Genomic DNA, 25,668 nt, shown 5'->3' on the forward strand with positions numbered 1-25,668 from the left:
TATATTTTTCCCATCTCATCAATTTTCTTAGTTGATCGTATAAAAATGGCAGTAACCTGTTAATTTTGTTTTATGTTAAAAAAAGTGTTAAAAATGGGGAAAAAAAAACATTTCAGAACAGTGCTGTCTTGTTTACATTCTGGCATTTTCAAGTTGTAACTTTGAAGTTCCATGGGCCTGAAGACCTTTGCTAGTCACATTTTCTGAATATCCATGATACTAATATTTTATTATTAAAAATTGATGGTCATTATGCTGTTAAACATTATGTAATATTGCATCAAAATTTGAAAAAAAACCATTTTGGGCACTGCTCCCATGATGACCATTTAAGAAAAACCATGTCACTTACTGTTCTCAAACAGTACAGTAAATATGTACAGATGTGTCTGTACATATTGCCATCACCTGCGTCTGTCGTCGCCGTCGTCGCCGGTGCCGACACCGTGCACTTTCATTGTAAACATGATAAGTGGAAGGCAGTTTTACTTTTTGGCTGTATATTTACAGAGCTGATGAATATTCATAAAACGCAGGTCAAGTTAAAAAATCAGCATGATCGGGCCATTATTGTAGAAGTTATGCTGTTTTTTCACTTTTCAGCATATATCCAACACTGTAAACACATTTTAAGGAAAACCGTTAGGCCTGTTGTCATGAAAATCACAGGAGTAATTGATCTTACTATAACACAGGTCAAGTTCGAAAATCGGCATGTTCCACGGGCTTGAAGACCCATGCTAGTCACATTTTCTGAAAATCCATGATACGTGTATTTTATTATTAAAAATTAACGGTCATTTTGCTGTTAACCATTATGTTATATTGCATCAGAATAGAAGAAAACACAATTTTGGGTGCTGCTGCCAAGATGACCATTATGGGAAAACCATGTTACTTATGATTGTCAAACTTTCAAAAAGAAATACAGGACTAAAATGCAGAGTAATTGATCTTACTAAAACGCAGGTCAAGTTCAAAAATCGGCATGATCGGGCCACTATTTTAGTAGTTATGCTTTTTTTTTTTCACTTTTCAGCATATATGCAACACTGTAAACACAATATAAGAAAAACATATAGGCCAATTGTCATTAAACTCACAGGAGTGGTCATTCCTGCTAAATCGCAGGTTGAGTTCAAAAATCAGCATAATCGGGCCATTATTTTAAAGAAATGCCGTTTTTATGTACAGACACAGATGTATTTTACCTGTTGAGCATAATTAAAATTTGATGTTGAATTTGCAGTTTAACAAAATGTACTTTTGCATCAGAATTGACAGTAGCCTTTTTTGTTATTTCCTGCTTTTTGTCTGTACATTTGACAGCTTTGCTGCCTTGTTACATTATACCATTTTAGTTTCAAGTACAGTCACTTGGATATCCATCTATGAGAATGAATACACAAAATTTTCAAAAAGAAGCAATCAAACAAAGCAGATCACCTTCCAAATGGACAGATCTATATGTCAAATCTGACAGAAGCAGTAAAATTAAAACGTTACTTCAGTTGCACACCTGGAAAATGTCAATTTGTGAAAAAATATTGATTCACGAAAAAAAATTCCAGAAAAAAATCCAATAATGTTTGTTTTCATTACTTAAAGAAAAAATCCATTTCAGTTACGTTTTTGAACTTGAACAGTATTAAGTCCTTTTAACCATTCGTTCAAGTGTGAGAACAAATAGTAAAACCATTTTCCTTTCAGTGTGTTTGTGAGTAAAATTTCAGGAAAGAGAATGGTGAAGACCGACAACGTCTTTCCATAATGGAAATGTAATTGCAAGGTATATAGCAGATAGCACACAGGTAAACCAGTGCAGTACAGGAGATTCTGAGTAACTGTCACCCCTACCAAATAACATAGACTTTTTGGACAAAGGTTGTTTGCAGAGAACTTGCAAGTGAAAAGATACAATACTGACACAGATTTATCATTCGAACATTATTATGAATATGCACAGCACAAGATAACAGAACAATTTTAGAATTAAATAAGCAAAAATAATAAATATTTTAAACAATAAAAAATACATAAATAAACAAACATATTGTTATATAAATACACTTACAGAGATAAAATCGGGAGCCGATCCAAGATGTTTAAAAGGATGAGAGAAATTTGTCATTTTTTTTTACTTCTCCATCCCGCCAAATACATACCTTTAGAATCTGATATGTAATTTTTTACCAAAGATTGTAATTTAGATAAGCCGATTTAGCATTTAGAAAAGTTGATTGCTAACGTTGAGATCATATAGATTTTATTTTAGATCTTCAGAATGAGCTGTTACTCTACCAAAAGCAGGTGATGAGCATGATGACTATGTACAGGCATACTGTGTCTGTACATAAAAACAGACAAAATAGAAACCACAAATTTACAGAACTCATTACACAGTATTTATTGCACAATCTATTTGCAAGAATACCTCCTGTAGCACAGAAACTTAATACCCATACACTTAATAACAAGCAGCTTATCCATGAAGTCTTGACTGATGGTTACCAATAAGTTATAGAATTCCTTTTCTAAGCAATCACTTCTAACAGCAATTGAATCAAAAGCTTGTTTACAAGAAATCATCACTTTTAAGCACTGAAGAAAGGATGCCAGCATCAACATAACATTTTTAAAGGATAATGTGGGGAAAAATGAAAAAAAAGTGGAAGATATATCTCTGAAATTAATTAAACTATAATTCAAAATATATCATGTTGAGAAGAAAGCCATTTGCCAAAGTCTACCTGTCAAAGTTCTGTGTATTTTAAACAGCACTATTATGAATAAGAACCCTACTACTTCCAACTTCATAATTGTAAAAGACTTTTGCCATTATTAAACCATGATAAAAAGCCTGCATAAAATACAATAACTACAATAATATATCTCATGAACTAAGCGTTTAATGCAAATAAAATCTCAGACAAGTGCTATAACCAATTTCATATGCAGAAAACATCCTTGTGACTAAATCCAAATATTCTGTAAATTTATCATGGATTTTGTGAAAAGGTAATATGCTTATTACAAGAGAATTAACACAATAAAAGACTGCATACTCTAGCAAATTTCGCACTAATGGGTATTATATTATGAATCTCATGTTATCAGAGAAAATATAGAACAAGAGAACATTTTCCATCATAATGAAGATGCTTATGGGACTTCAGATATGCATAGTAACACTGAAAATTATAAAAGCTATCCTGGGGCTTGGGGAGGGGTGGGGATTATACATCATCATAGTGATATCTTAATATCACTTCTAATGCTCACATACCAACATGACAAACATAAGGCTTCAAACTGAATAAAAAATACACAGAAACTAATGAAATATAGATATGAACATGGCATAGAAATACGTAACTCATCAGAGAAAGAAAGTTTAGTATTATAGTGCACACTAAACGATGGCTTCAAGTTATTTTCCAATATGTACAAACTGTTGATCTGTATTGTTCTAACAAGTTCTGATAAAATATAACTTTTTTCTGTATTGTTCAAACGAGTTCTGTTAAAATAGAACCTGCTTTATCTAACAACAGCTGTAATTGAGGTTGTACGTACTGAACATAACAGATCACAGCTTTTTTTTTTTTACAATCTATGAGACATGATTTCTCATGAGAGGTCATCCAAAAAGTACTCATTTCTTTAATCAACCTTTTTACACTCTTTTACTTTCTATTCACTTAATATGATTCAACTTGATAATCGTGACATTGACACAAATATGCTTATGGCATTGGTTGTCTTTTCTGCAATATAGCACCACTCCAGGCACTGCTGAACTCGCACACTACTGGTACTAACTTATACATAAGACTCTACGCTCATATTTCAAATCTCAAGAATTCTTTAATTTTCTTGGGCAAAGGAAGCCTTGTAATGTTATCAGAGCGAGTGTTCCTCAGAATGACCTCACGACAGGCATCTTGAAGAGTAGACACTGAAAAGAAAAAATATGCATTTCATTACATAATCCGGTTCATTAAACAACATTATGTAAGATTTACAATTAAAATATGCATCTGCAGTTTTCTTTTAAAAATTTATCATTACTTTTATTCCACTAAATTCTTAGTATTACCAAAAACACAGCATACAAAAATTAGCTTTAAAATTCCAAATGCCTTTACTAGTACCTGAAATTGCTACCATTTTAATATCTTTTTACAAATTTAGATTTGGACATTTGCTAATCAGTATGTTTTAAATCTACAAAAGAAATTAATTTAGTGCTCATCAAGCAGGGATCATGAGCCCTGAATTTTACCTGAATATAACTGGATGATCCTGACTTGTTTTGTGGTCCCATACACATCCACCACAGCATGAACAGGGCCATCTTGATATGGTATGTCCTTTGCACAAGCACCTTGGTCTTCCCCATTGATTATAAAGTGCATATCTGCCTTATTTTCCCCTGTCAACACATACACCACACCAATACGACTACCTATGTCAGTGGGGAGAAAACTCTCGTCTGTGTCCTGTAGCGATACCCCTTGTCTGGGCACAGGACGAAGTAAACTGTTTTTAAAGGTGCCTTTACTGGTATGAACATAGTCCCCTTCACCAAGTATTGACTTGGGTCTGTGATCGTCACTTGTTTCATCATCCAGTTCAACAGCTGAGTATACACGGTTGTGGGACTTAGTGATAGCAAATATCCATGATTTCCCTAAATTGGACAAGTCTGGCAGTGCATATTGTGGCAGTTCAAATCCGTCATTCGGATCGTGTTGTGTTAATCCTATTCTCATATGTCCACTCCACCCACGCTCATTTTTTTCTATTTCAACCAGAAATATTTCTCCTGGTTGAAGAGGTTTTTCACTAAAACTGATTGCATGTGCAAAGCTGCTTTCCCGAAATGCAACTGAATTGTCTTCAAAAAGGCGAATATTTTGTCCATGGTAATTATGAAAGCGAGCCCCAGGCAATGCGGAAAGACACGTCGAGCTCATTCTCACTTGTTTCCTAAAATGTATTGTAAAGAGACTAATTAAACAAAATACACGGGCAGCAGCACTACATATAATATACTGCCAAACCTTTACTTGTACCAATCTCTGCCTAAAAGGTATTTATATACTATAATCAAACACAATCTTTCACTGCTAAAATTTTACAAGGAAAAAATTCTCATAAAATCAAGGTTTACGTAACAAACTTCCTCAAACACCTGTCACGGACAACCAGGGAAATTTCCAAGTCCATTTTACTACCTTTTACTTCACCAATCAATATTCCGCCCAAAATATGAGTCAAAATCACCATCTCTGTCATCAAGAAATACCAGTGTCTGAAAAACCAATTAATCATAACGTCTCACACAGAGAAGGTCTGTCAAGCACATGGTTTGCTCTTTGCCATGTTTGCACATTGCATGCAAAGGTCAAATAGTATCCATTTGTCATTTTCTTCACAACAGTTCAAGTGATAATGAGTAATACTTATGTGACATATTGAATGAATTCAGACCCTCGTCAGTGCCTCTTCTACTGCCCTCAAGTTGAAGTGGCGGTGAAGAATTAAGATAAGAAAATCTAAATCAATGAATATTCACTGCGGAGATTTGGATGGGTACCTTCAACTACGACATTTGACAATCTTGCAAACATATTGGTACAGTGCTAGACTCAGTGACTGCGATATTCCTAAGAAATATTTCCTTTTCATGATGCATCTTGGTACAAGAAACCTCACTTACCAATCTGACTTTCATTTGCAGAACAACATCCACCAGTTGCGTTCTACACTACAACGTAACATTCCATTGTTTGCGGTGTGTTTTTTTCATGGAGCTTTTTCATTTCCTAAACTTTGTGTGTTCGGATCTGTAATTGGTTAGAGGATGTGTCCTTGATTAATGAACCAATCAAAATTGCTCTAACAAAATCTCACGGAGCCAGTCCCCAAATCGTTTGTAGTTTCGGACAAGGCAGGTGGCGGGATGTAAAGGCGAATAAAGAAGGACAGAATGGTATTTCACTGAAATTTCATTTATTTAAACACCATGTTTGTCGCGCGAAGCATTCCGGCCGACCACAAAGATCTCATCCACGATGTGGCTTTTGATTTTCACGGCCGGCGAATGGCAACATGTTCAAGTGATCAAAACGTGAAGGTTTGTACAGAGAGGGCATGGATTCAGTTCTGATGGTGGTTGAGGGAGTGGGGGTGGTGGTGGTGGTGGGGGGCATATTTTATTTTCTGGGGATCATAAAATAAATGCATTTTCTACCATGCAAAAACACAAGTATAGGCCTAGTCATGGAAAGATATTATTTCGGTGGACCCATAAAGTAAAAATTAATAGAAAGTTAACAAAAATTAAAAGTATTTTAACTAAAAGTTCATCACCCAGCCACCTTGTATTCATTTACAGTCTAAATATTTCCTTGTGTTTTGTTTCAGGTTTGGGATTTAGGAGAAGATGGACACTGGACGTGCACTGCTAACTGGAAGGTGAATTATATTCAGATAACTTGTCCACAGTTATCGCACTTTTACACATGATCATCAGTATGCTATTTCAGTGCTGCGTGGGCTAAGCTGTACCAAACTTGGGTGTCAATCACCCCATTTTCATAGATTAGATCGACCTACTTTAGATGGACCTAACTCCCTGGGGGTTCACGCTAAATAGCTGTCAGCTGGGCGGACACGAAAGTTAATTATCCCCTTACAGCTTGTAGTAGGCGGGACGGACATTTAAGTCGGATTATCTGAAAGTAATCTAGTGAGACTCCCCGCGGGGATAGATCGATCTAAAATCTATGGGAATAGAGCCAATGAATCAGTATATAAACCATCCCAAACAACATAGAATACCACACAGGTCTACTGTAATGAAAAAAAAAAAATTAAGAAGTATTTTAACAAATTTAAGAAAATCCCCCTATACCAATATATGCCATACTGTTTTTATTCAGTATTACATTGAACATGATTAAATGCAGCTAATGCATAATAGACCTTTTTAGAGAAATAACATTTATTAAAATTTCAGCAATGAATTGTCTATTAAACACCAAAGTATAACCTTTTCAAATCATTGAAAAAATATTATCCTAAATCACATTTTTGCACTGACTATGTTTTGTTGTAAAGTACATATTTGTTATCAAGATGCAACATTTATTTATTAATACAAAAATTATGCATTCAGCTTGATTTTCAGAAATTTCAGGTTTTGTTTTTTTTTATGTTATTAACAAAATGTAGCTTCAAAGGGTATAAATACATTTCGTTTTAGAAAATTCTATGAGTGTTTACTGCTGTATGTAATTAATTATCATAGAAATGCTTAAAAGGCGTTACGTTTATCAATTGTGTCAGTTACATCAAACTTAAATGATTGTATTTTTTTATTTATTATTATTTTATTTAATTAATTAATTTATTTTTTCACTTATACAAATAAGCAACAAATCATTGAAATACAAAGTGACAGCGGTATTAGCTGTTAACAATTTGACTTTGTAGACCCACAGTGGCTCTGTCTGGAAGGTCACCTGGGCCCATCCTGAGTTTGGTCAAGTGATAGCAACCTGCTCATTTGATAGGACAGCAGCAGTGTGGGAGGAGCTAGGTATGTGATGTCATATGTTACATGGGGTATTTGAATGACAGCAATAAAGGAGGAGTATATCATGTGTCACAGTGAATGGACAGCAGTGTGGGAGGAGCTAGGTATGTGATGTCATATGTTACATGGGGTATTTGAATGACAGCAATAAAGGAGTATATTATGTGTCACAGTGAATGGACAGCAGTGTGGGTGGAGCTTGGTATGTTAATCATCCATTGTAAAATAGTATTGGGATAGTTTTGAGTGTAAAATATGGACTTTGAGCCTCATTTTTTTTCCATATCAATGTTTAAATAATCATTACTTGTATGAAAAATAAAAACAAAAATTGTAAAAGAGAGCCCGTTAGCCACTTCTACCTTTTACTAGTACTACTATTTTAGGCTTCTGCTTCCAGCTGAAAAAAAAAAAAAAATATATATATATATATATATATATATATATATATATATATAATGATTTTAAATGATTAGCAGATTCCTTACATAGAGGATAGATCATCTAATATTGTAAATAATTGGATTGGCTTCCAAAGTCCAGCTATAAAAATTAAAAAAATTAGACAGTGCCAGAGCTCATCATGTAGTATCACAGCTGATATGCAATATGTTAAAATTTCTATTCCTGGATTTAACCCTTTGCTCATTATATTGTAGTTGGAGAATCTACAGAACATGGGCAGAAGAACTGGGTCAAGAGGACCAGTCTGGTGGACAGCAGAACCTCCGTCACAGATGTCCAGTTTGCTCCCAAACACTTGGGGCTACAGTTGGTAAGTGGACCCAGCAGCCACTTGTGAACTGGCATAATTTACTTTTTGTGTAGGCTGAGGTTTTCTCCTCTATATAGAATGCTATGTTTTTTATTCTTTCTGAATTCCTCAATTAGTGAAAGAGAGAAAGTAGATATTTATCCAAGGATTTTTTTTCACATAAAGGATGATAATGAAGGCAGGGCCTAAAATTTCTGATTTACTTCCAGTAATTTCAGAAATAATGCATTTGCATTTAATTGGTATGAAACTAAAAAGAGTGGAGACAGACACTATCTTGCATAATTGGCAGTGGGTTGCCATATTGTTGCAGAAGATTTAAAGGATGTCTTTCCGCTGTAGACGCTTAAATAGGCCTTTCTCTGAAACTTTACCTATTTGATCCTGAACCCCAAAGCATGTCTCACACGAAACCGTTGAGAAAATAAAGGTCGAGGTATAGGTTTTTAAGATCACTTAAAGAAAAAAAAGCGCAGCATTTTTTTTTTCGTCTAAACTTCTCGCCATTACTCCCCTACGCATGGAATTCTGGGACTTGCCTCAATTTGCATATGACTGAATACTACTGTTTACTACGCTCTGGAGAAGACCCGGATGTCACTGCAAACCAAGATGGAGGGTAGTCCGAGTACACGTGAGTTGAAAGAGAGAAGAATAACTCTACGGGACAATGAAAAAGGAAATAAAACGGGAAATGCAGAAGCAGAGGATGTTATTTTCATTGGCAGGCCGGTGAGGTAGACGAAGCAGAAGTAGGAAATAAAACTGACAAGCGAGAAACTGACAAAATTCTGCCGGATACGGGTAGGTTATTTCGATCTCTTATCACGTCCGACTCTTTCATTGAGAACATATTCAGGAGGCGGATTTAGGGCGTCTTCTGGTTCTTCCGGAAGACGGTTAGATTTTCAAGTTTTCATTGGCGGGTATATGTAATATTTCTGTCGAAAGGCGGTCAAAAATGGAGGATGGATCAACATTACTCGGAAGACTGTCAGAATAGACCTATATCTCTGGATCCGCCCCTGTTATCCCTGCTGTACGCAGAAAAGTTTATTATTCTTTAGAGGAGTCAGTACAAACAAGGATTGAGCTAAATAGTCTTCTATTAAAGACTGGTTTTTGTCGGCTTACTTAAAGTCGTTATATACTCAAGTCCAAAAAAAAAAAAAAAAAGAGAAAAAAAACAACCTTTCACTATTTACCTTATTCGAATTTAATTTAAATTAAAAGATTTAAAGCGAGCACATTAATTGCAGCATCTGATGGTAGTAAATGTTTATTCTCTGTTTATGTTTTTAAAGTTGACTTCATGGGGAATCTCTGGAGAATGAGGATAATACACTGGTATATATATTTTTTATCCAGGTAATATGCATGTGGTAACATCTACCCCTACATCAGGTTCAAGGCCAACATAGAGCCAGAGCCAAAGTAAGTACCTGACACCCAGAATCCAAACACACAATAGCAGTTTATTTTACCATGTTCAGTACACCTTGCCATCAATATCAATCTAATGCATGTTAGTACTTGGAACAATGCCATTTTATTATAAAGTATAACACTGCCGTGGCAGCTAGTCCTAGAATTGTGACAAGCACAGGATATCAGTACTTATTGTGGGGAACATTATATAATAAATTGGATTTTGAAACAAATAATTTTGATAACCATGCTCTATTCAGTGCTCTTATGTCTGGCGTAGACATTACAGATAGTGGGTGCTATTAATTTCACAAAAAAATGCATTGAAGTCTTTCCAATAGTCAATGTTTTGTTTTTAGGTATACTAAGCAACAAAGCAAGCACTCAAAATCATGGATGACAGTAAGACCTCAAGCTGTTACATAAACAATTAGCACAAATAAAGGTACATTCCAGTCTTACAAACCAGGAATTTGACGTGGGAATTACAAGTACACATTTCTAAGCAGCCATGGTGCAGATGGAACCAAGAGACTCAAGGCACCGTGGTCCTTATATGTATATAAGAATTTTTTTATCAAAATGATGATTACCTCACATAAACTTTTCTTTTATATATCCATCCAGACATACATTACTTCCTTGTATGACATTAACTTTTAAAATGATTGATTTTATGAACAGATTGTGTACAGAGTTGCATTTTACTTTTGATATGAGAAAGGGATAAATGAAAGCACCTTGTTTTTCTATGCCTTTATTTTTTATGTTCACTGAATGGTTGCACAAATTACAGTAGAATGAAAAGAATCCTTCTACTCAGTGACTTGCATATTACAGGTCTTATGAATGTTTGGTCAGTAAACTGATACTCATGGTAATAGTTATTCTGTGATTTTCTTCAACGTGAAGTAATCCAGCAAATTCAACGGCAGTCAAAATGTAGGGGACATTACAGTGAGTGGGAGATGGGCCAGTCCCATCTCCACTGATGCTGAGTCATTGCTTGGTAAATTCTCTAGCAAAAGCATCTTTATATCCAGTGCAAGGCCAGGATTTCCATCACACTTGTCACAATGTATTCAGCACTTTCCTTGGCAACACCATCATTTTCTTGGCAACACCATCATGTATGCTCTGATAATGAAAAAAAAATATATATTCACTTTTATATCTGTCATTTCTGTTTTGATATGTACAATAGCTTACTTCAAAAATAAAATATTTGAAAATGTATGAACACTAAAACAACCATAAGGACTGGATTTCACACCACCAAATTTTATCGAATAAATTTACTTTGAAAATAAGAAGGAATATGAATGGTGTTTGTGTATTGTGAGAAACTTAGAATTTATCTTTTCAATAAAGATTTAATGAGTTTTATACCTCTTCTGTGAGTTACTGAATTCTCCTTTCATGTTCTTGAGTCAATCCTCCTGATCTCACACCTCTTCCAAGCCTTGTACTACTGGACCTAGAAGTGCTATGTATCACTGCCAACTCTACTAAACCTTTATACAGGGCTTTTTTTCTAATGAGGCTGACATCACAAGATAGTATGCTGTAAAATAATAATAAAACTAATAATAATAATAATTGGCACTGATTTAATTGCATGCTAGTAATAATGTTGTGAACTGTTCAAAATGGGTTTCACTTCAATTAATCATTGTCCTGCACTCAAGCGTATCAATTGTTAGCCCTAAACTATAAGTTTTTTGTATGTGTGGATTATTACATGTGAATATAGGTGAGGGTAAGGTGGTTACTACACATTACTATCAAAACTAAGGAATATGCCAGATTAACTAAAAGGCCTGTATTATTTAAAAATAACAGAAAACTCTACCTCAGGGAGCTCTTTACCCTCTAGTTCTGGACTGCTCCGACTGCTTGCCTCATCAACAATAGGCCTACTCTCGATCTGAAAAGTATAAAAACAGATCGACTAGAAAAGCAAGATAAGATACGTGTGTGCGTAGCACAAAATTCAGGCACTCCTATTGACGATTTTGACATCTGCACGATGCTCACCACTACTGCCAGTAAGTATCAAAATCGTCTGGAACGCATTTGTAGTCCGTGCTACGCTGTGCGTGCAAATAGCGATGTCAAAATTGCGGCTCAGAAAGCATAGCAAACAACAAAAAAGTAACAGTCGTTCATAAATATCCAACCGAAAAGGGCTGGTTCAGTTGACCCGAAAAATATCACTGTCTCTAATCATGTCACCGGTATATTTCCTGATACAAGTCACTCATTCGGTGAATCGGCATTGAGAATTACGGCATCAAGCACTGTTGACATAATAGGCTACACTCCGTCGTAAATATTTCCAAGCCATTCGTTGATTTTTGGACTATTTTAACCGACGAGAAGTTAAATGAATTCTTTAAATGTTTAAGTGCACAAACCTGTTCACGAACAATAAAGGGGGAGAGTTTTAACTAACGTGCATCTGTAAACGACTTACTTCGAACTCCACCGCGCCATATTTGTTTCTCCTAGTGTACGAGAGCTATTTTAGGCAACGCACTCTGATTGGCTAAAACCTTGCGGTTGTCGTCTTCTCTTTTTTGGGGAGAGGACGTTCTCCAATACAGACTCGAATGTGAAATAATTAATTATTTTGATTGCCGTCTACCTCAAAGGCGAATTTTGGTTTAGATCGTGACCTTCATATATAAGAAAAAGTTTGGGATATGTTTTATTTTCCCTCATATCGGAAAGACCCCCTTTAAGTTTTTATTTATATTTTATTATTTTCATTTCCACTTGTTTTTATGGAAAGTCACTTGCTCAGTTTATGTTATGATTGTTAGAATGAGTTATTTTTAGTATGACTTATTTTATTATATACCTGAAGGCCACATGTTCAGCTGATGGTATTGTTCGGATTTATGAAGCACCTGATGTGATGAACCTCAGTCAGTGGTCGTTACAACACGAGATATCCTGTAAACTCAGCTGTAGCTGTATATCATGGAACCCTTCCAGGTAAATGTAGGGGCGTGCTGAAAGCATTGTAATTTTTTTTCCAAGTCCCAAAACTGATTAACTTTGGCAAAAGAAGATTTGAAATTATGATAATGATATGCTGATTTCAGGGGTTTGGTGAAACTTTTGTTATTTGGCTGAAATGAAAAAAAGAAAAGAAAATTGGTGATCCAAGCATTATATTTGTTTCATATTTTGAACAAGTTAACATGTTTGATTAAGAGCTAAATATAATCAGAAATCAGAAAAAAACTTTTTCTGTGGAAAAGTGGAATTCTGCATTTTTTAATTCAATCCTGATAGTTCCTGAGATTGACCAAGGTTAGGTCCCACGATAAATGTTCAAAGATTTTTTTTTTAAACCTAGGTTCATGTCTGTATAATGTTTTCCAATGAATTGTATGCCTTCCATTCTCTGTACATTGATGATGTTTTTTAGGGTTCACCAGCCAATGATTGCTGTAGGAAGCGATGATGCCAATCCATCAGGGGGCGGAAAAGTACAAATATACGAGTACAATGATAATTCAAGGTAAACACAAACACAGATATGCATGCGGGAACATACGTACACACACCTTATTAGTACATAAAGGTATCAGTGAAAAAATGACTTATTATCATTGTGATTAAAAAAGCCTTTGAATTAATTCAGTTTTACTTGTTTTTGCCTCAACAGCATGTTTCAGTTAAAAGTGTTGGAGAAGTTACAGGTGCAGTTGCACATACTTTTATTTGTTAATATAAATAAATGGGTGAAAAAAGTTGCGTACAGAAAAAGATGTTTTGGATTGGAGAGGAAAAATACTGTGCCCAGGGATTTAGACACTGGGAGAAATTCAAAAGTAATATTTCTTATTATTTACAGGAAGTGGAGTAAAGTTGAGACAATCACTGTGGTAACTGAGTCAGTGAAGGACATCCAGTTTGCACCCAATTTAGGCAGATCTTACCACTTATTAGGGATAGCCTCCAAAGATGTCAGGATTATTTCCCTCAAGCCACTCAGGTAGTAAATTTCTTTTGCTTTAATGATTGGATTTTACTCTCGCAATATTTAAAAAGTCCAGTCATCAATCCAGTAATTTTACTGTCTGTATGATTTAAAGCGTATTTTCTTTAAGCTTTGATATTTTATTTCCATTCACATTATTTTAGGAGAAATCAATCTTCAACCCAAATTTCAAGTCACAGTAAATTTGAGTTTCAGATGTTTGAAAATTTCATTTTTTATTTCATTTTTTGTCACAATATTTCAGGAGAGACCAGTCTTCAACCCAAACTTCAGGTCACAGTAAATTTGACTTGCGTCAGGTGGCACAGTTTGATGAACACAATGCACAGGTGAGGGCAATATGAGTGCAAAGTGTCCATTTGTGAAATCTTTAATGAGAACTATAGCTCTTTTTTGCAATTTGATAATGCAAAATTTGAAAATGGTAAAATTGCTCTTATTTTAGGTATGAGCATCTTGGCCCAGTGTCAAAGTACTAGTCTAGGTTATTTTTAAATATCTATGAAAACAGAGAATCTGTGTAAATTAATGATTAGAATGTTGATTTAAGTCCTATATTTCTTCAATACACTGCTTGTGTTCATGTCTGTTTTCCACATCCTCTCCAGCCAAGAACTTAATATTATTTAATATTTAGAGAGTCTTCTGGATTTATCCAGATGTCTAGATATTTTAGTGTTGTACTTAAATCCCTGGACCCTCCATATAGAGCAGTGAGCTTTCAGCGCTTGCATCTTTGACTATAGAAAGTTATATTTATATATTAGTCATATTATATTAAAGTATTTAAACATTTGTTTGCAAGGTATGGCGACTTAGCTGGAATGTGACAGGCACAGTGCTGGCATCTAGTGGTGATGATGGTTGTGTAAGATTATGGAAGGGTAAGGTTTGACTCGTGACCCAAAGCACAGTTTAATTGTCTTAAGGGTACCTGTCCATTACCTCAATTTGAACTTAAGTGATACAGTAGTTCATGTTCAGCAAGCATTGGGATTTTGGAAAGTTTTTTTTCATTAATTGGTATTGATGCAGTTTAGTTGATAAAAGAAGGAAAAAGATCCTCAGTTGATAAATATATAGAATGTTCTGTTTTTGATATTTTAAAATCATTTTTCATCTGAAATGCACTCTCCAGTTCATTTGTGCATCATTTTGAAAAATTTCAACATTTTATCATTATGTTTCAGCAAACTATTTGGACAACTGGAAGTGTATATCAGTCCTGAAGGGTGATGGTTCTAACGTGAAACTGCAGGAATCAAGTCAAGTGCAACAGCAACAGCAGACATTAAGTGGCGGTGCTATGAACGGAACATCAAGGTACTATAAATTAGGTCCTATAGACCATCCCAGCCAGGTGGTTTGGCACTGAAATCTCTTATATAGGTGGCAGCACTGTACTGAGAGAAAAGATGACATTCTGGTGTTTGAAATAGATGGGGACTAAGTAACTAAATGTGGGTGCTTGTTAGCATATGAAAATTTCATCAGTGCCTAGGAATTACCTTTTTTATTGATTTATTTTTTTCTTAAAACTGGTTCTTTTTGACTGAAGGAAAAATTTGTCATCATTAACTGAAAAGAATTTTTTTTTCCTTTTTGGTTGCAAAAGTATTAATTTGACCTCTATTTTGTCTAGTTTGTTCCACATCTTCAGTATAGTTTTTTTCTTATCATTCCTAGTTGATCAGCTGAGTGAAATATTAAGCTAACAGGAGCTTGGTGACTATTAATATCTTGCAGACTTTGCATCAAACTTTTCTCTCTTTCCTTTATACTGTATGTCTGGGATTTGGTTTATATGGTTTAGTCTTTTTTTACCCTCTGGAATCTTGCAATTGTACAGGGTATTTTTTTTTCTCCCTTCAATGTCTAAAATGGTTTGTAAGACCATTTGTGCAAAATGATATTCTGTGTCAGATATAAACTGTTATTTATGTTAATAAGAAGGCAGTAAACTTGCACACATAAATTTGTTCCTCATTTTTTAGGGTTATAAGCAAAGTAGAGTAAATTATGTAAGTTGCAAAGGCCCTGCAACTTTCTCCTACCAAAACATCAAGAATTTGTTTTCAAATACCAGGGTATCCAGATGCTTTTCTTTCAAATATGTCAAAATTTGTTCATATGATTAAAGCCCAGATGACTAATTATGGTAAATAAAGGTTCTGTGTAATGTGAGAAGTTTGGCAATTGTTCTTGTGGAAATAGAATGAAAAGAAAATGCTGCATATGCATGGTATGAAAAATGATTTGTTGATAAGAAGGCAAACCGTCTAGATTGATGAGTGTTGTTTACAGAACAATGGAATTGGTCAGAATGTTGATTTTTTATCTATGGAAATACAACACACTTTGTTTGTGCATGCAAAATGTATATGGAATAGGTGTATCATTTTTTTGGCTGGGTGGGCAGGGTGGGAGAGACTTCTCAAACTACACAAACCTCTGTAGAGAAAAAGGAGGCTGCAAATAAATATATCCATCCTCCCAAAAACCCTCTTCAACCCACAATTTTTTTTCACATACTGTTTTACTGAAGGCTTGAGCTCATATTTTATTTAGATACCATAGCTCATTTTAGCTTGTTGTTCGATTGTTTTGTTTGTAAAAGGTCTGTTTATTTTCCATTAAAAACAGTATTACAAGTAAGAATCATATACCTATATAGTGATGATATGTACAATAATAATAATAATAATACATATGTAAATTCACCCAGTTGCATTATGTATTACCATCTGTTTTCTTTGAGTGATATTCTTGTTTCTTCTCAGCTGTTTGTACCAAAATAAAGTGTATCCCATTGGTGAGCTGGTGTATGTGGTTTTTATTTTCTTTGTAGTTTCTCACTGATATTTCCTAAGTATTGGTTTCTAACCCTTATCTTGTTAATTCTTTATGCCTACCGTATTGTTGTATTTTAAAATCTCAGATGTAGTAGAGCTTAGGGTTTATATTTCATTCTGCATTCCATAACTTTTTAAAAGTTTGGCAAGTCCAAAATGTTGTGTAAAACTTGAGAACTGGCCCCGGTTTCACAATAAAAAACTGAAGTCAGTTCCAGTGGCTATCATCTTTGTTAATAACGTTACATGGCCACATGCACACATCTTACCAGATAATGTCTTCCTGAGAAGGCACCCAGAAACAGTGTTACAAAGCTCTCATGGACACATGCACACATCCATAGCCAGGGAACTGACTCAAGTCTTTCGTGAAACTGGGGCCTGCTGGTAATTATCTATAGCCATCCTAAAAGAAAAGTTGTTCTGAATTATTCTGTTCAAAATTATGGAAAAGCAGTCCATATAATTTATGTGAAGAGCTGTCTTTTATTCAAAATTAACATTTGGTTTGTTTCAATAAAGTTGTATTTGACTTTTTTGTCTTTTTTTAAATACACCAATAAAATTAGTCTCAAACTATTGAAATATTCAGATTTTCTTGCAAGATGGAATTATTTTTCAGACTCACCATCTGTGGAGGCAGAGACTCTAGCTGTCTCCTTGGATCATTTCTTTTTCTTAACTTTTATGGCTTGGTATTCTGTTTAATTATCCCACATAATCCACCTGCTTCTAATGGGCCACAGTCAACAACCTGACTAAACAGATATTTTGAGTGTATAATCCATGTCATCCTGTTATTAACATGGTATTAATCCATTTTCTGGGATTAATGCTTAACAAGCACTTTTTGCTTTAATGTCATTTGTACCGAGGTTGACATGTTGCCCTGAATGTCACCTGGCTCTTATATTGTGACATGCTGTGATGCTTGCATGACATTCAAAATGACTTGGGTGAAATAACACATTAAGATTATGAGTCTTAACATAGGGGGGAAAGTGCAAAATCAATCTGAAGAAATCCAGATCTTCTTACCTTCACTTGGCTACCTACGATCCCTCATGACAAACCTAAAAAGATCACTGTCACTGAGCATAAAACAGACAAAGCAATAAGAAGCTGATGCAAGAACTTTATTTCCGGCTATAAATTAGGTTTAACTAGTAGCCCTTTAAATTCTTTAATGAAATTCCTGTCCATTTTGGCTAAGAATGATTTTCAGATAAGTTAATTTGGGAAATGAGACCAAGATTGAGTTTGAGGTAGAATAATGGTTTTGTGAAACTTTCTTGCCATTGAATGACTTTTAAGTCCCAGACCCTCAGGAGGAGGGACAGCAACAGTGAAGGTAAGAGGATCTTGATTTATTCATTATTCCTGAAGAAATGACAGCAATTGCTTGTGGATGTCAGTGTCCGTTATGCTGAATTTGATGACAAAAATTTCCATTCCCCCTACGTGTAGTTTTTCTGACATGTCAAAATGATTTGACATATTGCTGCAAAAATTTTGGTGAAAAGGTTTGTCCACATTACTGCATCGTCAGATTTTAACCCGTGTTTTTACCTGAACTATTTCAAGTCCATAATTCATTTCTTTTTCTCTCTTCCTCTTTCTCTCAAGCTCTCTGACACACACACACTTTTTTTTTACATTGTTTTGCAATGCTTTCACTGTGATAATGCTCTTCGCCATGCTTTAATTTTGCTGCCTCATGAATGGTTTTTTTTTCCCTAAGTTTCTTCTTAAAGCGTGTTCTGTAAGGCACAATAAGTAAAGTACATCTGCTGCATACAGTAACAATTTGAATCCAATAATTTGTTTGAACGCTTTGTCAAAAGGTAGGACAAAATAATTTGGGTCACAGCCAATTTTTTTGTGTATTTTCCTTCAAGCTTTAATTTTATGGTTTTTGCTCCTGCAGTAAGAAAGAAAGACCTGTATATTATTTCATTCATCAAATGGCCATCAAGATAATAGTTGCATAAGTAATGGATCAATTTCAGTTTTGACTAATATCAATATATTGGATTTTATTTTTCAGTCCCCCAGGGCAAGCCCCCCTGCCATTAAATATCAAACGCAACTCAGGTTGGGCATACTTCAATACCAAGAAGGACCAAGGCAAACACTACTACTGACTTTTCCAAAACTCAAGAAATGCAAGTTCTACAAAAGCAATCAAGATGGTAAACCAGTGTCATATCAAAGTGATCTACCAAGAGCTGATTAAGGTCATGCCACCAAATTAATAGAGCAAAGGAACATTATGGAGGAGCCTAGTTTGTCTAGATTTGGTGCTGTCAACCCTGTAGTTCTAGATATGTATGTTGTTATTTACAGTATGATAACACAAAATGTTGTTAGAAATGGATGGGACTCACGTCATTCAAGGAAACAGAATGGTCATAAAGGATAAGCTGGACTTCCCAATGCTGTCAGTGTTGAGTTGCTAACACCAAATTCAGCGACTTAATTTTTGCTTTACTTATAAAGTTTTTTTTATCAAGGAGGAAAAATTTCATCCATGAAAAGTTACTAAATTGGGCTGTAGGGTTGGCAGCTATGTTACTGTGGGTTGATACAGGAAGAAGTCGTATTCAGGAGGGTTATCAACCATCCCATATTTTAATCGGGGATGCTCTGTAAGTCTTCTTTATCCACCTACCGGCCAAAAGAAATAATAACATTTTTACAGTTACACTGTATTACACACAAGTTGGATAACATCCATCTTTTAAGGCACTCTGAGATTTGGTAACTTAGAGACAATCTTGTCTACAATGAGTGACTTGCTTTAAGTTGTGGTAAGGTTTTAATATTTATTTTTGAAGACGGCTGGCAACAGATCTGAAGCTCATTTTACTAGAAGTGAATATTGGTTTACAACACAAAACTGACCCATTTTCTTTTGTGGCTTGGATGGTTGATTCTGAGAGGAAGATAAGAAAAGAAAGGTACAGCTTACAGTAAATGTTTTGCAGCGGAATATATTTGAATGCTTGATACCTTCCAAGCAATGGAAGGCAGAATCTGGAGATTCGGCTTCGAAAATACTTATGTCATGGTCATACTGGATCTTTCATGCAAAGAAGCCACATAATTTGATTTTATCAGACAATTTACATAAAATATGATATTGTTTTGTGTGATATGTTTGAGGAAATTTTAAGTTTTAATATGAACAGAGGATACTACAATGAAGAAAAAATATCATGTAGGTATGAAAATGAAGTGTAACAGTTTAAACTGTCTCTTAAAATAAAGCTATCCCAAGTCTTTCAGTTCTTAATTGTAATAAATATAATTTTAACACTGATAAAACCCGTTTTGTATTTATGATAACAAATTTGTGGTTCTTTAGCTTTTTATTATCTTTTAAAGAATGAACAAAGAAATAGTAGTTATCAAACATTTATTTTTAAAAATTATGCAAGAAAGATAAAAAATGTCACCCCATATTTACTTTTAAATCTGTAATTACATTAAAGGTGGGGAGAACTCACTGTGCCAAGAATGAAATGAGACTAATCTGTCTCACACCAGGAGTGTTTCACAAAAGCACTTTAGCCTGGAAATTGCAACCTTAATTTTAAGTCTACTTTAGCCAAAGTTAAGGCAGCAGTAGTCCAATTAGAATCATACAAATATTGTGTCCATTTCATAATGAGGAATATGTGACTAAAATAAACATTTCGGGCAAATATATCATTGAAGTTTACTAGAGTACTTTGGATATATCATGAATGGAAGTAGACTAGTTCTTTGGTCTAAAAGTTTTAACATTGAAGACCCAATGTTCAGTTATATGTCAGGTGTTAAACTAGCCCCTGGGCCTTCATACTGCTTTCTTAATCTACATCTTGCCACTTGTCACACTCTGTCACAAACCATTAAAATATCATCAACATCTGACTGCACTATAAACAGTAATGTGGAGACTCTCCATTGTTTTCTGCTCTGTACACAGTGAGAGAAAAACAATCAATGCAGTTGTCAATGTGACAGTTGTATTGCTTTTGGTCTCCATAATTCAATCCAAAGAGTGTTACCTCTTCTAAGAGCCAAGGCATTTTGATAATATGTCTAAAATTCATTCAGTCTGCTAGGGGATTGGCATGTATTGTCACAGTTTGTATTTTAATGTCATTTAATGGTCGGAATGTCTTTTCCGCTACAGGTTGTTTTTCTATTTCATCCAGGGTATCAAAACCATCTATCACTCTGCAATTAAAAAAAAAAACACTTGTTTATCAGGTGGTAATTTTGTGCATGTTACGATACTTTTAAGTCTTCAAAATCATTTAACTTTTCCAGATCTTATGTAAACAGTTGTAAAATGTCTCCAAGGCAGGAGAGAATGACTTTCAGTGGAAGTAAAAATTGTCAGTTGCCTCATACAACAGAAAACTGCAGATTACCAAAGTGACTGGCGTGTACGATCCCCCTATGTGTTCCTTACTGTGCATGTGCATTGCAATACAAATATAACAAATAAAGATAATGTAATTTAAAAAAATGAAAACTTCCTTCCAAAAATACAGTCTGACTGCAAACCATCCTAACAGGTTTCCTTATTGGCTATCTGCATTGCAATAAAAAGATGAAGAATGTTTTATAAGGACCTACCTTCCAAAGACGGCATACTTCATATCTAAATGTGGCTGTTTTCCATATGCAATGAAGAACTGCGAGGCATTTGTGTTGGGGCCATTGTTTGCCATAGACAGCGTACCCCTAGCATTATGCTGAATGAAGAAAAAGAGGTGACTTTAAAACATCTCTTGGAAATAATTCTTGGTTCCTCACTTGTCAGTAGACCCCGGATTTTCATAATGCACAGTATAAATTCATTTCAAAACCTTGAAAGATTAAATTGTCACATGTCAATATTTCAGCGGCTAACAAGAGAACTTCACCAGGGAATGAGGCTCTGATGAGAATGTTTTGTTAGACACTAAAATACTGGGAGACTTCAACACATTTTTTAAAAATGACCCACTTTTTTTTGACCAAGTGGGCCAAAATGGCCCAGCCAGATTTTGACCCAGGAAGATCCCTGGACTTGGAGTGTTAATATCTCTGGAGTTTTTTTGTTGTTTAAAGATTCTGTTTCTGTTAATAAAATTACCTTTAGACTCTCATGGAATTCATCCTCAAACTTTCTCCCCCAGATGCTGTCTCCCCCCTTGCCTGTTCCAGTGGGGTCCCCAGTTTGAGTCATAAATCCTTTGATATTTCTGTGAAACACAGAGCCATTGTAGTAGTCGCTGGCACACAAGGCTAGGAAATTCTGAAATGAATAACTGATTTCATCATTATCATCATGATAACGTGAGGTAACCTCACATAAGCACTGACAAATGTGAAGTAAAAAATCTTATTGTTCACTAATAATAAAAGTATTTACTTCATAATGTTTGTCCCAGGTAAAAATGTATCTATTTTTTTCTTACTGCATAGAAAATAAACATGTTGGAAGTTCAATAAATTTCTTTCACTACCACACGACTCAGAAGAGGAGTTGGAGTTTGTGTGCAACCAACAATCACCCACACACTTCAAAGCCACTTTTGTGAGGAAAAAAAAACTTGTACAGCAGATGAAATTCTTAAGCAAAAAAAATTTACCAGCAAGCTTTTAATTCCGAAGATATTTCATTAGTAGACTAATCTGTGGTTAAGTCAATACCTTCCTCAATTTGTGTGGTACTGAAACTAGGGATTGATCAGAGGGGCACCCCTTACCTCACAAGTCTTGGGCACCTGTTCACAGAACAACTCAACTTTCAAGTCTCCAAGGTCTGTGTGGAGAGTCACTGCCTAAAAATTAAGGGAAAAGATAAAAGCTAAATACCATTTCTATCTTAATAATATCATGTAATAAGTACATAACTGCAGTCTGAGGCAGTTTTTCCAACCATTCTAACCATTCTGCATTTTACAGCCTCCAAATATGAATGAGGTACCGGTATGAAATTTTGTATGGATAGTTTTTGGTCTTTTGATCTTCCATCCAAAAGGTGGTAAATAAAATTGCCTATGTACCAACACCAACATAACAGTTCACTTACACAGTGGCCATTCAACTTAAACCTTTAATCTGTAGCACACTTCTGGCTATGTCACTGGCAGTTTTGAGAGCACTAATTCTTGTAGCAGCCAAGTCTACCACAGAGTGACCAGTGTTGGTCATTGTATTGGTACACTGGTCATCTTTCGGAAGACTGAACTTAAAACTGGTAACAAACTGGTCCAGTGCCTGGAACACATGGGCTGAGGAGCAGCAGAACCTTTGACTGATAATCCGATGGCTCTGTCTAACATAATCCTTGAGGTGGTTCACCATGGCCAGCTCCCATGCTCCAGCTCCTGGGAGGACCCTGGGTGTGGCCAGTGCCAGTTGAAGTGTGTCAATCACAGCTTGACACGTCCATTTCAGTTCTTCAAGACACTCCTCCTGCCTGTTACACAGCACAATTGAGCCGACCTCACTTGCTGATCTATACATATGCAAGTATTTCTGCATTCCGAGTATCTTAATCCCCAACCCATCCAGCTTTCCACTGTACTCCTCACACCACCCTTGCAAACTACCAACAGGTGTCGCTCCAGTCAGTTCTTGTAAAGCAGAAGTGGTCTGGAGACCAAGTCTGTCCAGGACCACCACTCCATGCTGATGTAGATACTGTGCTACCCTGCTGTCTATTACTTTCTGACAGGCTACAAGTCCTATGGATGAAGCCACCCACTGCTTGGCTAAGCCCATCAGGGCACTGATCACAACATCACTGGATCTGCAGGGTGCAACCACTGAGCGTGAACCACCCTCTGGTTCTGAAGTTGCAATGGGGTCAATTTCGGCATCTTGTCTTTCATCTCGGCCAGCAATATAAGACTCAGCATCCAGGTGAATGACATCCGATGTCATTTGATAGTCAGCTGAGACAAACTCCTCGCTGTCTCCAACCATCGAAATTGTCACCAAGGCCAGCCTGAGGGGTTGATCGCATGGAGTCACCCTGTGAACTGTTGAGAGTCTGTACAGAACCCCTGGTATGTACTCACTCTGCTGCACTGGCCGGCCCTCTAGACACACATAGGAAATAGTATAGAAGGCCCTATGACTCCTCAATGTGTCATCAGTATTAACACAGCCTAAAAATGCTTTCAAAAGCAAAGCACCCAAGTGGGTTTTATCCCTTAGCATGAGGCAGCAGCCAGGTTTAGAGTCCAGAATGCCACCAATCATCCCCAGCATGGATTCTATACTGGCCACATCTAAAGTTGTTTGGAAAGACGTTAAAAATTCCACACACAGTGTTGTGAAGTGATTATACAAATCACCCATTACACGCGGGTGCATGTCCAGATTTCTTACACCAAGAACGAGCCTTGATGCAAGTCCTGCAGCAAACAATCCTCCGTCACTAAATTTCTGCAAATGACTGTCCACTGCTGCTATAATAAGCTTGACTGCAGGAGAGGAGATGGAGAACACTTTCAAAAGCCTCCCACATGTTGAAGTCAATGTCACATGACCACCTTGTGAGTTTTGGATCATTTTTAGTTTCCCATACGGACCAAAGGATGAAGTTACCAACTGATGGAAGATGGCAAGGGAATCTAATTGACCCGATTGTTTAACTAGACTGGATTTGGACTGCTGGACTAACTTTTGGCCATACTGATCAGCTGCAGGATGCTTCTCTGCATTCTGCAAAGACAAAATAACAAATATTCATTATCTTATCTTGCACTTTAATTGATGACAAAGAGAGCTAAGTGACATAACTCTTTTATGTTTCCTGTGTATTTGACAAATTTTTCCAGCATAAAATTTAGACAATTTAAGAATAAAAACTTGTATATCTGCTATATATTACACCAGTAAATAATACTTTTTTTGATAGAATATATACATGCATGATAAGACATGATAATGAACATTGTTTTTTGTCTTTCTGAAAATGCAGCATTGGTCGTTCAGATCGCACTTTAGATGGACGATTTGATCATTATGATAGCTATAATGTAGGTGAATACGGTCAGAAATAACTTACACATTTTCACAGGAAAGGAGTGCTTTACAACTATAAATAATTCTGTTTTGATAGTGATAACTCAAATTCTTATCTTCATTGTATTTTATCCAGTGCGCATTTTCGCAGTCTTCGAAGTTATAATTGGATATAAGCAACAGATAATTTACATACCACCCCTCAGCTCTAAAGGAAGTAAACATACTATGATAATCAGATTAGTCTTCATGGCAAACTTCTCTGTGACGTGAGAAATGGAAAGAATCGGTGAATTCTTTCATTTCTATCAACAAAGATTATTATTATATTAGAAAGAAAACAACGTCATGGATCAAACTCGTCCCAGATAATATTAATGATGGCATAAATGCCCCGCTGGTATACCTACCATATTATATGATTTGCGTCCGTTTGCCGACCCAAGAATAACTGTGAGGACAGTCGGCGGTGACAGTCGCCGTCGTTACATGTGCGCGGACCCTGGGACCTCGTTTTGAGTGAACTTCCTGTTCGAGGAAGCCTAAAAGACGGAATACGGAAGCAACGGAACAGACTAGATCAAATGAGAGTTTAAAGATACAAGTGACTTCTTCAAACTTCGAACTATAGAAAACTTATCTGGAAATAGGTCTTTTGTTACCATGAACGTGAACTCTGTAACCAACATACAACAGGTGGATGAATTTCTCGAGAAAATCTGATACAGCTGCAACCAGATTCCATCACTGAAACTGAAAGTGAAACAAGCACACCGAATTCATTCTTTTGCACAACTATCTCCAATTCGACAAAGAAAGTGAGTTCTTATGCGGATAAAGGGGACGGCCATGGAAACAAAATGTTGTATCTGAGAAAAAAATTGATTGTTCTGTCATATTTAAGCAGACAATGTACGTGTTGCAAAAATAAACTTACAATACATGTCGCACATGTACCACCTCCTGTCAG

The 25,668-nt window shown here is 35.7% G+C and overlaps 3 protein-coding genes and 2 long non-coding RNA genes across 13 annotated transcripts; 2 read left to right on the plus strand and 3 right to left on the minus strand.

The window, feature by feature from the left end:
* Positions 1-2,382: 2,382 nt before the first annotated feature.
* LOC106163646 (neuralized-like protein 2) lies at positions 2,383-5,887 on the minus strand. 3 transcript variants are annotated; one of them, XM_013541302.3, is made up of 4 exons: positions 5,726-5,864; positions 5,241-5,317; positions 4,286-4,992; positions 2,383-3,958 (listed from the first exon to the last, which is right to left on the minus strand). In XM_013541302.3, the coding sequence occupies exons 3-4, from the start codon at positions 4,977-4,979 to the stop codon at positions 3,843-3,845; spliced, it is 810 nt and encodes a 269-aa protein (XP_013396756.1). In that variant the 5' UTR covers positions 4,980-4,992; positions 5,241-5,317; positions 5,726-5,864; the 3' UTR covers positions 2,383-3,842. The 3 variants fall into 3 exon arrangements, with proteins under 3 accessions (XP_013396756.1, XP_013396755.1, XP_086868262.1); XM_013541301.3 differs by lacking the exon at positions 5,241-5,317 and having other exon boundaries at positions 5,726-5,887; XM_087012136.1 differs by lacking the exons at positions 5,241-5,317; positions 5,726-5,864 and adding an exon at positions 5,497-5,519.
* Positions 5,888-5,927: 40 nt separating this feature from the next.
* Positions 5,928-19,958, plus strand: LOC106163644 (nucleoporin SEH1). Of its 4 annotated transcripts, none has more exons than XM_087012133.1 (12): positions 5,928-6,142; positions 6,433-6,483; positions 7,504-7,609; positions 8,266-8,381; positions 12,679-12,809; positions 13,249-13,341; positions 13,678-13,818; positions 14,069-14,153; positions 14,630-14,708; positions 15,015-15,147; positions 16,605-16,646; positions 18,724-19,958. In XM_087012133.1, exons 1-12 carry the CDS (start codon positions 6,032-6,034, stop codon positions 18,818-18,820), a joined length of 1,185 nt encoding a protein of 394 aa, XP_086868259.1. In that variant the 5' UTR covers positions 5,928-6,031; the 3' UTR covers positions 18,821-19,958. The 4 variants fall into 4 exon arrangements, with proteins under 4 accessions (XP_086868259.1, XP_013396754.1, XP_013396753.1 ...); XM_013541300.3 differs by having other exon boundaries at positions 16,605-16,636; XM_013541299.3 differs by lacking the exon at positions 16,605-16,646 and having other exon boundaries at positions 5,929-6,142.
* On the plus strand, positions 8,697-11,195 carry LOC147762585 (uncharacterized). Its single transcript, XR_015334150.1, has 3 exons — positions 8,697-9,185; positions 9,750-9,815; positions 10,169-11,195. It is a non-coding gene; the product is annotated as an uncharacterized LOC147762585 (long non-coding RNA).
* On the minus strand, positions 10,551-12,352 carry LOC147762586 (uncharacterized). 2 transcript variants are annotated; one of them, XR_015334148.1, is made up of 4 exons: positions 12,286-12,352; positions 11,662-11,736; positions 11,199-11,373; positions 10,551-10,946 (listed from the first exon to the last, which is right to left on the minus strand). It is a non-coding gene; the product is annotated as an uncharacterized LOC147762586 (long non-coding RNA). The 2 variants fall into 2 exon arrangements; XR_015334149.1 differs by lacking the exon at positions 12,286-12,352 and adding an exon at positions 12,227-12,245.
* Positions 19,959-20,080: 122 nt separating the features above from the next.
* Positions 20,081-25,592, minus strand: LOC106163643 (peptidyl-prolyl cis-trans isomerase-like 3). 3 transcript variants are annotated; one of them, XM_013541298.3, is made up of 5 exons: positions 25,109-25,243; positions 22,427-22,501; positions 21,811-21,972; positions 21,309-21,427; positions 20,081-20,903 (listed from the first exon to the last, which is right to left on the minus strand). In XM_013541298.3, the coding sequence occupies exons 1-5, from the start codon at positions 25,109-25,111 to the stop codon at positions 20,777-20,779; spliced, it is 486 nt and encodes a 161-aa protein (XP_013396752.1). In that variant the 5' UTR covers positions 25,112-25,243; the 3' UTR covers positions 20,081-20,776. The 3 variants fall into 3 exon arrangements, with proteins under 3 accessions (XP_013396752.1, XP_086868256.1, XP_086868255.1); XM_087012130.1 differs by lacking the exons at positions 20,081-20,903; positions 21,309-21,427 and adding exons at positions 22,753-23,482; positions 23,522-24,395 and having other exon boundaries at positions 21,875-21,972; positions 25,109-25,592; XM_087012129.1 differs by lacking the exons at positions 20,081-20,903; positions 21,309-21,427 and adding an exon at positions 22,753-24,395 and having other exon boundaries at positions 21,875-21,972; positions 25,109-25,591.
* Between the last annotated feature and the right edge of the window lie 76 nt (positions 25,593-25,668).

Source organism: Lingula anatina, chromosome 4, assembly GCF_051362555.1.
Source record: "Lingula anatina isolate TDL-2025a chromosome 4, LinAna3.0, whole genome shotgun sequence".
In the NCBI taxonomy this organism is placed as follows: domain Eukaryota; kingdom Metazoa; phylum Brachiopoda; class Lingulata; order Lingulida; family Lingulidae; genus Lingula; species Lingula anatina.